This window comes from Hakea prostrata, chromosome 2, assembly GCF_041222555.1.
Source record: "Hakea prostrata isolate BN-2017 chromosome 2, UWA_Hpros_2, whole genome shotgun sequence".
Lineage (NCBI taxonomy): Eukaryota > Viridiplantae > Streptophyta > Magnoliopsida > Proteales > Proteaceae > Hakea > Hakea prostrata.
Window position 1 is genome coordinate 44,569,285 of NC_142601.1, and position 13,700 is coordinate 44,582,984.

At 41.5% G+C, this 13,700-nt stretch overlaps 2 protein-coding genes across 2 annotated transcripts; both read right to left on the reverse strand.

The window, feature by feature from the left end:
* Positions 1-528: 528 nt before the first annotated feature.
* On the reverse strand, positions 529-5,514 carry LOC149024433 (5-methyltetrahydropteroyltriglutamate--homocysteine methyltransferase 2). The gene is made up of 12 exons (XM_089144673.1): positions 5,379-5,514; positions 4,138-4,491; positions 3,941-4,028; positions 3,686-3,813; positions 3,196-3,587; positions 2,941-3,104; positions 2,547-2,627; positions 2,279-2,445; positions 2,088-2,193; positions 1,567-1,817; positions 1,273-1,474; positions 529-1,180 (listed from the first exon to the last, which is right to left on the reverse strand). The coding sequence occupies exons 2-12, from the start codon at positions 4,485-4,487 to the stop codon at positions 812-814; spliced, it is 2,298 nt and encodes a 765-aa protein (XP_089000799.1). The 5' UTR covers positions 4,488-4,491; positions 5,379-5,514; the 3' UTR covers positions 529-811.
* Positions 5,515-8,933: 3,419 nt separating this feature from the next.
* Positions 8,934-9,542, reverse strand: LOC149024434 (uncharacterized). The gene has a single exon (XM_089143479.1). It carries the CDS (start codon positions 9,540-9,542, stop codon positions 8,934-8,936), a length of 609 nt encoding a protein of 202 aa, XP_088999605.1.
* Between the last annotated feature and the right edge of the window lie 4,158 nt (positions 9,543-13,700).

Consider the following 13,700-nt stretch of genomic DNA (forward strand, 5'->3'; position numbering starts at 1 on the left):
GATAATCTTAAAAACAGTACTTCTCGGATCTTGTACTCTAGGTGTAGAAGATTGTACTTTCTTTCTAGTATTTCATTATATATTATATATAATTTTAGAACATTACTCCTCTTGACTGGAAAAGTACAATTCCTTAAATTTTTCAAATTTTGTTAAGTCTCTTAAAATCCTTTTTTGTTAAGTCGACATGTTTGTTTGGTTGCTTTAAGCAAGGGAAGAGGACAAGAAAATTCAGACGAAAAACTTTAGGTAGATATAGGGAATTGGGGATTTATAATTCTGATTAGTTCAGTAGTTATCTATATGGTCATTCTCCTACAACAGTGCTTATGCACGATCCCAAATATTTTCCCGGCAAATAAATCATCCTCATCCACTTAAATATCCCCCAAAAGAACAAAAAACGAAAGGAAAAAAATCCGAACTCATGACAAATAACCTGGCTTGTATCCGGTTCCCTATTTTTCAAGGGTATGACCAAATTGGAGTAATGCAAGCATCACGTACACACAGCAAGACAAGAAGAGATCACTAAGAATTTACTACACTTCCATTGATAAGAGGTACACTAGGGTCCTCATTGGCCTTCCAAGTTCCAAGTAATAGATAAAAACCCTTTGAAACGAAAAATTATAAAAACCAAAAGAGAAAAACGCAAAATTTTTTCCTAAGCACAAGTCTAACGTGCCTTGGGAAGATCTAAAATACAAGTCCACGAATTATTTGAGCACGTTACAAGGAAACACTTCCCGAATTATAATGGATATGCAGAGCAAAGAGCCTGCAAAATTCAGTTCAAAGTATTTTTGCTTCACTTGGCACTTGCAAGCTGGGTGCGGAGGAGCTTTGCAGCGTCAACCATGTTGGTGAGGGCAGGCTTGACCTCGGTATACTTACGGGTCTTAAGCCCACAGTCTGGGTTAACCCATAGGATGTTGGTCTCAAGCACAGCAAGCATCTTGTTGATCCGGTCGGCAATCTCCTCGGCGGATGGGATCCTGGGGGAGTGGATATCGTAGACACCAGGTCCGATACCGGCACCGTACTTGACTCCCTCACGGAAGACTGAGAGGAGCTTTTCATCTGATCGGGAGTTCTCAATTGTGATAACATCTGCATCCATGTTGATGATGGAGTGGATGATATCGTTGAAGTTGGAGTAGCACATGTGGGTGTGGATCTGTAGAAGACATTGAAAGATTAAACATGTTAGCTTTAACCAAATGGGTAAGCATAAAACAGATTTACCACAAAGAAGCAAAGAAAAATTACCTGGGTGGTGTCCTGAACCCCGCAGTTGGTGATCCTGAAGGAGTGAACTGCCCATTCCAAGTAGAAAGCCTGCTCAGACTTCCTAAGAGGCAACCCCTCTCTCAAAGCAGCCTCATCAATCTGGATGACATTAATTCCAGCCTTCTCAAGGTCTTCCACCTCGTCTTTGATAGCCAAAGCAATCTGATAGCAGGTCTCAAATCTGAGAATAAAAATGATGTCAGGCCTTCAAAATGAACACCATACAAGTAAAGAGATAATAGAGAGTGATATAGCTGGATCTTTAATTTTTACCTGGGCTGGTCATTTCTGACAAAAGACCAGTTGAGAATGCAAACAGGGCCCGTAAGCATACCCTTCATTGGGCGTTTGGTCATGCTCTGAGCCATCGAGGACCAGAACACTGTCATGGCCTTGGGACGGCTGACATCACCATAGATGATAGGTGGCTTGACACATCTGGACCCATAAGATTGGACCCAACCATTGGCAGTGAAGGCAAAACCAGACAACTGCTCTCCGAAGTACTCAACCATGTCGTTCCTCTACATTTGATGGACATGACAAAAAGTTAAATCACAATTCTGATACTGTCAAATGACTAAGAATGCACCCAACCATTGGCCATGTTTGGTATGCAACAACAGAAACAAATCCCAAGTCTAGAACACATTTCCAAAGCCCGATGATTCTCAATTTTCTAACTCAAACTGAGCTCCAGACCCAAATATATTCTTAGAATGCATACTAAAGAAAGCCTAGAAATATCACAACAACTGAAGTACTCAGCACGGTGTGTTTTTTGATAAGCTCACCTCTGGCTCTCCATGGACTAAGACATCAATGTCAAGCTCCTCCTGGAGCTTAACAACCTTGCTGATTTCCTCCTTGATGGCTGCAACATATTCCTCCTCAGAGATCCTGAAATTGGGAGAACAGAACATCAGACTTGTCAAAGGAGGAAGTTTTGAAATGGCCACAAATGACAATTATTATTATTACTCACTTCTTAGCCTTGTATTCACGGCGAACCTTTCTAAGTTCCATGGTCTGTGGGAAAGACCCAATTGTTGTGGTTGGAAGGATTGGAAGGTTGAGCTTTTTCTGCTGAGCATCCAGTCTGGCACTCACATTTGTAGCACGGCGGTGGTCAGAGCCCTTCAAGGCAGCAGCCTGAGCAGGGAAATATACCAGCACACATCAGAAAGTTAAAAAAGGGTTCATTAAGAACATTGTGATGTGGATGAGTATAAATAATTCATTAATGAACTTACAGCCTTCTGAACAGCTTCGTTTGTCACCCTGGGGGAGGACTTTCTTGAGGCCTGGGCAGCAGCATTTTCGGCAAAGAATGCCTGGAGAAAGGAGGTTACACAGAAAATGCTATTCAAGTCTCCTCCAATGTTCATAAACTCAGTTAAATAAACAGACATCAAGATCCTTAATTTAACTGTTTGGATGGTGTTATGTCACTAGTGATTAAGCTAACAGCAAAAATCCTATTAGACATATTTATAAAAGAACTGAACCCCGAAGGCCCCCATTTCCAACCTTAGTCTTACAATGAGCTCCTATATGGTGATCAAATAGTGTTAACTATTTTACTTCAACATCACCCACAATAATTGGATTGCAGACTTCTGGAGTATGTATGAAGAAAAAAGTTACCTCATCCTTCTGTCCAGCCAATGCCTTGGCCAGTGCATTCACTTCAACTACCTTCTGTGCAGCGAATGCAAGCCATGACTTGATTTCCTGATCCAGCTTAGTCTCATTTACAAGGTCAACAGCAGTATGGAGAAGTGAGCACGAAGTGGAGACAACAAGCTTCTCTGCATACAAAAATACCAGGTAGCATGATTCAATTTTGACATATATTAAATTGGGCAATTGATCAGATGTGGATTCAAGCTGGATGAATACCTTTTCCCACAATGCCCTCAAGGCTTTGCAAGGTACTGAGAGATGCAGCAAGATTATCAGCCCAAATGTTCCTTCCATCAACAACTCCAGCAAAGAGGTATTTCCCAGAGGGGAATCCACTCTTGATCAAATCTAGGGTCTTAGTTCCACGAACAAGGTCAAATCCATATCCAGTAACAGCCTTCAAAGAAGTGAGAGTTTTGTATGCCTCAGCAGGGACATCAGCAAAGTATGTCTCAATGAGTACATTCAGACCTGATAGAGATGATTCTAGCTCAGAGTAGGCCTTGGTGAATGCTTCTAATTTGTGAGCTTCCAGATCCAACACAAGGGTGGGCTCATCAAACTGAATCCAAGAAGCACCAGCAGCCTTCAACTCAGACACCACCTCCCTACATAAGGTTGATTCATTAATACAACACACAATAAGACAAACCTGCATTAGTAAGAATCAAGCAATTACATCTGCGTACAAGTTACAAGACCTTACTTGTAGACTGGAATAATTTTGTCAAGTAATGAAAGAGGAGAGAATGTCTTCTCCACACCCTTGGCTGGTTTTGATAGCAACAAGTAGGAAACAGGGCCAATGAGGACTGGAACAGTGTCAACTCCAAGCTGCAGGAAGAAAAGAGCAGCATGCCCGAAATATTAATAAAAGTAGTGTCAGCAGCATATGCCAAGCAACCCGACAGACCAATTGGACCAACCTACAAAAGATCTTGCCAAAATTTATAATACATACCGCCTTGGCCTCCTTGTACTCATTAACTGCCTTGTGAGAAGCACAAGTGAATTTTGTCTCTGGTCCCAATTCAGGAACGATAAAATGGCTGCAATGGAGAGAAGACCCATTTAGATACTTCAGTAAATCATCAATTAAAATTACAAACTCTTTCACATTGTCAACTTTGCTTAATAGAGAGGGAAGTAACCACTTACTAGTTGGTGTCAAACCACTTGGTCATTTCCATAGCAGGAACAGAAGCATTTCCTCTAGCCATGGAGAAGTAAGTGCCAAACTCAATCTCACCGCCAGTCCAACTATATCTGGGGGGAACAGCCCCAAGCATTGCTGTGGCATCAAGCATCTGATCATAGTGCGAGAAGGTGTTGCTGGGGATGTACTTAATTCCAGCATCAGCCATCTGCTTCCAGATGGATGCCCTGAGGTCAGTAGACACCTTCTCCAAATCTTCTGCACTGCTCTTCCCATCCCAGAAAGATTCCAGAGCAAATTTGAGCTCTCTCTTGGGGCCCATGCGGGGGTATCCAACAATGTGAGACGCCATTATGCTGGATTTCAGAACCAAAACCGAGTGGTATCACATTCAAATTTCAAGATGTATACAAGTAAGGAAGTAAAACTACATCTACAAAAGCTGAAAATCAACAAGCAAACTACAAATTGACTACAAATTGACGAAAATGATACAGTGACCAGATTAAATAATAATCCACCAATGCAATTCAGACAAGCAAACTATATATTGAAGGAAAAGCGATTAAACGCAGCAGATCAATTTGCATGTTTTTCTCAAACGATTCAAAATAGCAAAAAAATTCCTAAACAAACTCACAGAAACAAAACGACGACGAGATAAACGAATGAAAATTGGTTAGCTACCAGTAAATTTACTATAGAAGCTCACAGATGCAGATCTAAATTCGTTAAGTCAGTTAATCTCAAATCAAAGAGAAAACGTGAAACCCGATTGTAAAACACTACAGCAACCAAACTCGATGGAAAGTTACCTAATACCAGATCCGGAGGAAATTACAGATCCAGTATCAGATCTACGTAGTCTGCTACTCTGAATTATTAATCTTGAGAATCGAAAATTCAAAACAATGGAAGATACCGGGAAAATGCATCCACCAAGAACAGGTATAAAATTAGACAGTGAAGCAGTAGGTACGAAAAGATCTGGCTTCAGAAATGACTTCATGTTTCACCATTTACATTCACTAGTGACGATGAAATCCCAGGAAAAATACAAAAAAAACAATCCGATCTAACAAGCAAAATCACACCTTTATCAAACTTAACCAGTAAAATTGCTGGCTGATCACCGAAAATTAAAACATTGAATCACAAAACAAAACTTGAGAGATTAATAGCGCCGCAGATCGAGATCAGTTTGATAAGAAGAAACCAACTGAGAAAATGAACGACAACGCACCTTTGCGGGGACCGAATCGACAAGTACGGAAGAGTGGTTCTACTTCTATCCAAAGCAGTGGCTATGGAGGAGAAGTGAATCGAAGAGAACGGGCGAAGATGGTGGATTTCGTTCGTTCTATATATAATATATCCTGAGGAGAAACTAGATCTGAGATACATCCCAGCAATGTCTTTTAATTTTTTAATTTTAATTTCTTTTTTCTTGTTGCGTAGAGTTATCTTAATTCTTACCAACCTGTGGTTATTTTTATTTATATTTTATTTGAGATATTTTTGGCAATTTATAATTGCCTTTGAAAAGTTGAAAAGCATACCACAATTAGGGTTCAAAAGTTAAACCGTAACGGTTTGCCTTCTGACCAACCAATCAAAGTTTGAGATCGGTTCAACCATTAACTAACTAAAATCACTCTCCCAAGTAGATAGTTGAGGGGGGAAAAACACTAGTCATAGTGGAATTCGGATCATCACCCCCGCAAAATCGGTGGGCCCCAAAGCTGAAAAATAATAAAAAAAAAAACTCTCATCCCCCCCCCCCCCCCCCCCCATATTTTGTGGTGGTAAGTCTTTTCGGGAAGCACTTTGTGCTCCCCGACTGGGTTGCTGATCCGGACTCGTCGTAGTGATGGATGTACAGTCACCTAACTAATCTTGGTTGAATTTGATAATTAATCTTGTCATCAATCAAACATAAATGGATAGAAGTTCAATGAGAATGAAAAATGCTAGGATAATTTGATATCTGGTAAGGTTGATTCGGAATCAAATCAATAAGAAAACTTCACTCTCGAGCCTTTAGTGAGACCTTAACTCTAAGTTCTTCCGAAGTGTCAGCCCTATTGAGAGTACCAAAGGTGTGCTCCGCCCGTTTACTAAGAAATTAATTGATTGCTAAAGGAAACAAGACTCTTATGCCAATGCAGGATTGGTAGAGTGGTAGAGATCCATACTTCTCAGTGGAGAGGTCATAGGTTTGGTTCGATCCTTAAGACAATGCGTCTACCCCATCGAGGATGTAGATGAACCTCAATTTCCCCAAAAGAAGAAGAAGAAAAAAAAAAAAAAAGTAGACTTCTATTGATAGATTAATGGTTGTTTTTTGTTGGGATAATTGTATTACAAATTTTACAAAACACAAAAAATGAAATTGCAATACAATTGAAAGATCAAAAATCCTTCAATCTGGAGAGTTTGATTTTGTAATCAAACAAACCACTGATCAATGAAGTTAAGTAAGACCTTGAGTGTTGTTTTTAAGATAATTAATGCACCCTACTACCAAGGATTCTTCGCACCATCACCTCCAAGATAAAACAACCTACAACTAGAAGATGATGTAATTCTTCTAGTCCCTTCAAGAAGCCAAAAGTTAAAGCACAATACTTAGACAAACTCAAAGGAAGAAACTTTTAAAAATAAGTAACAAATAATGCAAGTGTAAAGAGTGTTTTTTTTTTTTTTTTTTTTTTTTGTACAAATGCGCTTTTATATATAGGGATAGGGATATTACATATGCCGCCGGTAGGAGTTGAACCCATGACCTCTCCACTGAGAAGCAGGTTCCTAACAAATAATGCAAGTGTAAAGAGTGTTTTTATTACACACCATATGTAAGGAAATGTTGGGTTTATATAAGCCCAAACCACACTTTATACCCTTGAGATTCTCAAAGCAATGAATTGAGTCATTGAATCACAATGACTCATCTCCTCACAAAGTGGAGAATTAATTTACTACTAATGGAGAATCAATGTGCTAGTCCTTTCTCCACTAATAAGAATAAACCATCTTGACCTAACCTCTCTACTACTTGGAGAATTAACTCTCATATTCACCTCTTTTATATGAATTGGATTTAATTGATTCAATAACTTTAACTCCACTCATGGTAATGGCCATGAATGGCCATGAAGTTGAAATGAAAATTGAAGATCAATAGTTCCTACAAATAAACCCACCTCATCACCATGATCAATGTCATGAAGAACCTCATTATCAAAGTTATGAAGGGTCTCCTTTACTTATGGGTGCCTAATTATCACCCTTACCTCATTGATTCCACATATTAACAAAATAATTAAAATAAAATAAAAATATAAAAACTAATTTTGAAACTTAATATAGATTTTAATAAAAAACCCTAACGGTTTTAGTTTCCTTTAAAATGAAAGTTGCTATGAAGCCCCTACCCTTATGTCCGTTTCTAAAGGCAAATAGCCCTTGACTATTATCATGGAAATAGACTTACATTGGTTTGATATTAGAGCTTGAGAAGTAGTCTGAATTGCCTAAAGACTCGTACAATTCTTATAGTCATTCGTAGTCTCTAAAAATCTTTTGATGCCTATTGCTTTGAGCACCTGACAATGTTATTTATTGGGGTCTTGCTTGGGTCATGCGCAATAAATGCGCAGGACCATCAAGCGAAGCATTTCAAGCGGTCGGATCGAGATTTCGGTCTAAATTTCGAATTTAACGGCCAAAATTTCGACTTGACTGTCATGCACATTCATGACCTAAACTTTTTCCCACTTATTGATAATATTTGGCTGTTGAATCAGTCTAGATTTTTAGATTACATAGGTATGGGTTGTCTTTTCAATGAGTTTTCTCCCTACCCATAATAAAAAACACAAAGTTAATGAAATAAAATCGATTTGGTTGGTTTAGTTTATGTTGGTTTGGTCCTTCATTTCAAACCGGTTCATGGTCGTGGAGTTGGTGGCCGAGGTTGGTGAAGGTTGATAGTGGTGCCGTGGTGAGGCATCCATTAGCGCACAAAGGTGTCATGGTACATGTTTTCTCCTTAACTTAAAAGAGGGATTATATTTATTAAAACGCCATCATGACAAAAAACCATTCACTTTGACGATTTTGACTTCCAACTTCCTTGGTTGGTGGGAGAGAGAGTAGGTGATGTGGGCTCCATCAGTTTATCCCTTTTTTGAACTCCAGCTCCTCTCAATGTAGGTTAAGCACTGCATTTTTCACACCTCTCTCCCCCTATTGAGAGCAGGTTTTGTTCACCACATTTCAATTGTTACTCAGTTATTCTTTTCATTAAGAAAATGAATTGGGAGAACACCTATTAAGGAAAACAATTGAGGGCAGACCTACAAAATCAGCAAAGGGATTGGAAGATCCCTTTACATGTCTAAACCCAATCATAGAGAAAGACAAGGAGAGTTTGAGGATTTCTTTGTTCACAGCTGATGTAGCAACATTCCATGGACCCATGAGGCAAATTGAAAATTGAGATGATATCCATGGAGTCAATAGAAATAACAATTTTAGTAATATAGAAGGAAGATGTAAGTAGCATGTCATCGTGAATTGCCTCAGTCTTACAGGAAAAAGCAAAGAAAAGTACAGGTGACAAAATTTGTAGCCAAGAACTGGTAACCAGGATCCTATAGTATTGACACAACCCTAACCACCAATAGAATCTGCTCGATTCCACGACCCATAACATTTTTTTTTTTTGAAACCAAAGAGAATATATAAAAATATATAAAAGGAATAATACAATGATATTACAAAGCAAATTATAGTCTCATAAAACTCTCCCACCAGCCTCCTCAGCCACAATGGCTTTGAGGCGTTCAGGGAACCCTCCCGGATCAAAAATCACCTTCTTATTATCATTTATCAGACTTGCCAAGAAGTCAGCACCTCTATTCGTCTCTCTAACTTGATGAACCACCTTACATTGTTGCAGCTTCCCTATGGAATCCCAGATCTCTTCAAGTAAAAAAAGGACATTCCAGTGAGTATTCACCACTTTCTTGACCATGTCTACGCAATACTTTGAATCTGAATAAAGCACCATCTTACTATGTCCTTGAGAGACAACCTCCCTAAGGCCACTAGCCATCCCCATGAGCTCACAAGAAGTGATATCCTGCACCTCAACACCCCCTGCTATAGCAAAAACACCATCACCAGCATGGTTGCGGCATAGCGCACCATAACCACCCCTATTATTTTTAACTGATCCATCGATATTAAGGACTAACCAGCCATTGTCCGAAGGATTCCAATGATGAAACGTTGGCAATCGAAGAGCATAAGAAACAGAAAGACCCCACTTCCCAAAAAAGTCACGATGAGAAGAGGTATCTTCCACCAAAAGTGCATCATCTGAGAACCTATATTGTACCATACGAGTGATTATGCAGAACAACTGAGAGATAGTGGTTTGCCCCCTCCCAAACACTCTATTATTGCGTTCTTGCCAAATGGAGTAGACTAAGATATTAAAACTAAAGCAACGAACAACACTCATTAGAGAGTTCCCTTCTAATCATATTAGTTTGAATTGCATTACCCAAATGGGCAAACTATTCACTGGATTGGGCAAGCAATCGCATATCTAATAAAATTTAGAAGTTAAATTTGAGCTCTTCTTTCTTTTCCCTCTCCATTACTTTTTGTAAATAGATCTAGGAATTCTCTGGGGCTAACTATGATAAAAAGTGCTAAAATTTGTAATTTATCTAGAATTTGATTGCAGCCCCAACCCCCTTTTGGCATGAGCAACTCTTTTCTAGCCTCCAAAAGAGTTTTAGTAGAGAGCCTAATATCTCTTTACCAAACCCCCCCGCAAGAAAAAAAAAAAAAAAAAAACCGTGGCAAGGATTTTGTCCTTTACAATATGTTTTGGGTTACAAATGATCTTACTCTATTTTTCTTATTTTTTTACTTTTTATTAAAAATTTTTTGGAGGGGGTAGGATCTCACTCTATTTACTTTACTTATTAGTTTTTAAATAAAACTTCGAAATGACCATTTTTTTACAATCATATATCTATTTTTCTCTTTAGATTTTGATTCAGAGATTTTAGAGTAATAGTCACTTGGGTTTTGAATTTGATGAATTATAGAGTAGCACATTGTTGAAAATATTCATTGCAATGGTTATGTCACACCTCACCTGACAATATCGAGCCAACTTGACCACCTGCAGTGCAATCCACAAATACATGATCTCCATTCATGAATCCAGAACCATAACATTAAATGCAATAATAATCCTGAGCAAAAGGAAATGAGGCATTCATTAACAAATAATGAAGAATCTCAAAGAATATGTAGAAGCGAAGTCAAACCGTGACCGGGTCTATTTAATAATTTAATAAATAAAACCTCCGTCCCAATATAGGTATCTTAAACACAAAATGAAATAGCAATCCTAGAAAATATCTTTAAACTCCATAAGCACAGTCGTGGCAAAGGCAAGATCCATCATGTGGCTACTCATAGGAATATGTGGCTCCCACGTCATACGTCTCCACCTGAGGATGTGCCTCTAGCTCAACAAGCCCATCATAACAGGCATAATCATCTGAAGAGAGGCCCTCAAGAGAGGTGAGTTCCAAGACATTGAACTTGTGACTGAACAATATGAATATAAATGTATAGGATGCAAGGTTCCTAAAGTGGATACTAACATGCTAACCATATGGGTCTCTATCTAAGTGATAATGCTTTAAGACTCACCAACCTCCTCTCAGGCCTCTCCCCCCCCCCCCCCCCCCCCCCCCCCCCCCCTCCCCCACCCCCCCCCCCCCCCCCCCCCCCCCCCCCTATTGTTTCCCTCCCCCCCCCCCCCCCCCCCCCCCCCCCCCCCCCCCCCCCCCCCCCCCCCCCCCCCCCCCCCGCGCCCCCCCCCCTTCCCGGGACGGTGAGTCCTGCAAAAAGGGTTAGATGCGGGCCGGCTTGTGCGCCGGGCAACCGCCTCTGATGATGAAGTCAGAATACGAAGAGCGAGAGGTCTCGTGTTAAAGCTACACAAGAATAGACTCAGTGTGTATTGGTTACTTACCGGAGGGGTAGATCTGTGCATTTATAGTATGGATATTACCTTTTATGTATTTGGTAAGTCAGCCAGACAAGGGCTGATGTTTCTCCTCGGATCATGCTCCCTTGTTGTTAGTCCCATTCAATCAGCTGCTGAGTTGACTTTCTATAACAAGGATGATTGCCATATCTGTGGCGTACGTTGCGCTTTTGGTCATGGACGATCGGCATCCTTCCCGATCAACTGTCATGTGGAGCCCCATTCGGTCCAGGCCCGATCAGGTTTTGTCCTGTTGAGACCGGGTGAAACCCGGCTAATATGACAATGTATAATATTCGGGTTATACCCGTTTCGTGCTCATCTTTCCGTATCATAAGCCCCCTATCCCGATCGTTGCTTGCGATGTTCGGGATAGCTAGATGGTTGGAGCGAGTTGTGCCTCGGGAGATTCCAGGAGTTCCCTTTCCTCGGGAGATTCCGGGAATACCCTTTAATGGACGCATTAAATGCCTGCGAACTAAAGTGACCAGTCGTTTTTAGTAACGGCTATCCTCCAGGACTTCGCCCAACCTAGGATTGACACGTCAGGCGGCTAGGCGTAGGCTCATAATGAGAGCCTCGGGGGAGGCGAACCGTCTCCATTTTGTAACCGTCGATCATCAAGAGTCGTAACCGTCTGATCAAGAAATGTAACGCCTCTTCCGGCAATATAAATAGGGGCCTTCCCCTTCATTTTCTTCCCACCGTTTTCTTTACTCTCGACTTAGCAACGCTCCCGATCGACTTCACGGCTCCTCAAGCCTTCCCTCGCTTTTAATCGTAAGTTTCCTTTTCTTATGGCCCCGAGGAGATATAAGGCCCCGAAGAAGCCAAAAGTAAGCTTGAGAGGGTTTAGGTATCAGAATAAGGTTCCCGTTCCCATCTACCGTGATAGGCGTCGTCGGGCCGAGGGTTATACTAGTGAGGGTGATAGCGATCAAACAAAAAAGTATAATCTGACCGGGGATCGTCTGAAAGAACTCCACGAGCAATCTTCTGACGAGGAGAAATCCAAATCTAACAGCTGCTCCACCCAGGACGACGATCTTCGACTCTATAATGAGATCCAGGAGATGTTCCGCAAGGACAAAGAGAAGCAAGCGATGCAAGCCCTGACTACGTCCCTCGTACCCGATGAAGTAGAAGGGGAGGTAGAGGCCGGGGTAGAGGCCGAGGAAGAGGCCGAAGTTGAGGCCGAAGTAGAAGCCATTCCTAGTGTAGATTCTCGGGAGGGTCCCGATCATAGTTCAAATTCGAACCCTGCCCCTGCTTCTGATTCCGCTACTCCTTCTGCCAAGAGTGCCCTAAGACCTGAGTCTACGGCCACTTCCCGAGATCCCCCTGCTGTATCTTCCCAAGCTTTCCTTCGGACGGATGTCCCGTCTACCTCCCGGGTATCTAGATCAAAAGCTCCTCCTCGTCCACCTTTTCAACGTCCCAGCGGTTTCCGGGGGGCCATTCCCCGTAAACCTGATTGTAAGAAGCTCGACTCCGCAGCCTTAGAACTACTTCGCTCAAAACCCTTAACTCCCTGGCATATTAACTTCATCCAGAACTCTTCGGGACCTGAATTCTATCTCTGCTCCCTGTTTCCCGAGGATCTGGATAGATTTTTGAGTAGTTTTGGTATTCCTGAGGGATATCAAGTTATTATCCCGACCGATAGCCAAAGAGTGAACAGTCCTCCCGAGGGATTTTATCCCTTGTATTATGATGCCTTCATCGGGGGGTTACGTCTCCCGTTGCATTATCTTTTTATAGATGTGCTTGACCATTACAAGCTTAGCCCTTCTAATTTGAGCCCGAACAGTTGGAGGATTATGATCGGGTTCGTTGGCTTCTGTAAGTCCCTAGGGGTCTTCCCGACTTTCGGCTTATTCCATCATTATTACTCCCTTCATCCTCACAGCCAACGCGGTTGGTTTTTTCTATCCAAGAGAATTTCCCCTTCTCAAGGGAATTTTATCTTAAAGGACTCCCTCCCGTCTACCACCAAGAAATGGCGGGAGTTTTATCTTTGCTTTAAACCGCCTTCTCCCGAGCCCTTCCGTACTCAATTTCAAGAAGTTCCCAAGGGGAAGATCGACCGCCTGAATATTCCTGTCGACCTACATCCCGACGAGGAAAACTATGTTGACATAATAAACATGGTTGACGATGACGAGCTCGCAGTCCATGGGTACTCCATGGAGTACGAGTCAGTTCTTCGGCTATGGGGTTTCTCCCCGAGTAAGTCTCTGTTTTATTGTTTTTGTGTCATCTATGTTGTGCTGACCTGATACGTCTCCTTTGTTTTCCAGTGAGCCAAAATATTTCCGAGGATGATCTTCTGGCAATGGCGCTCGGGAACATGGACGAGGCAAGAAGACGGAAACCTGTGCCTTCCAGCAAACCTCCTTCGGGAGTGCTCAAAAAAGCCCCAGCACAAGTTCCTGCGGCTGCAAAGGCGATTGCCCCCTCCAACCGACCATCTCCCGACAA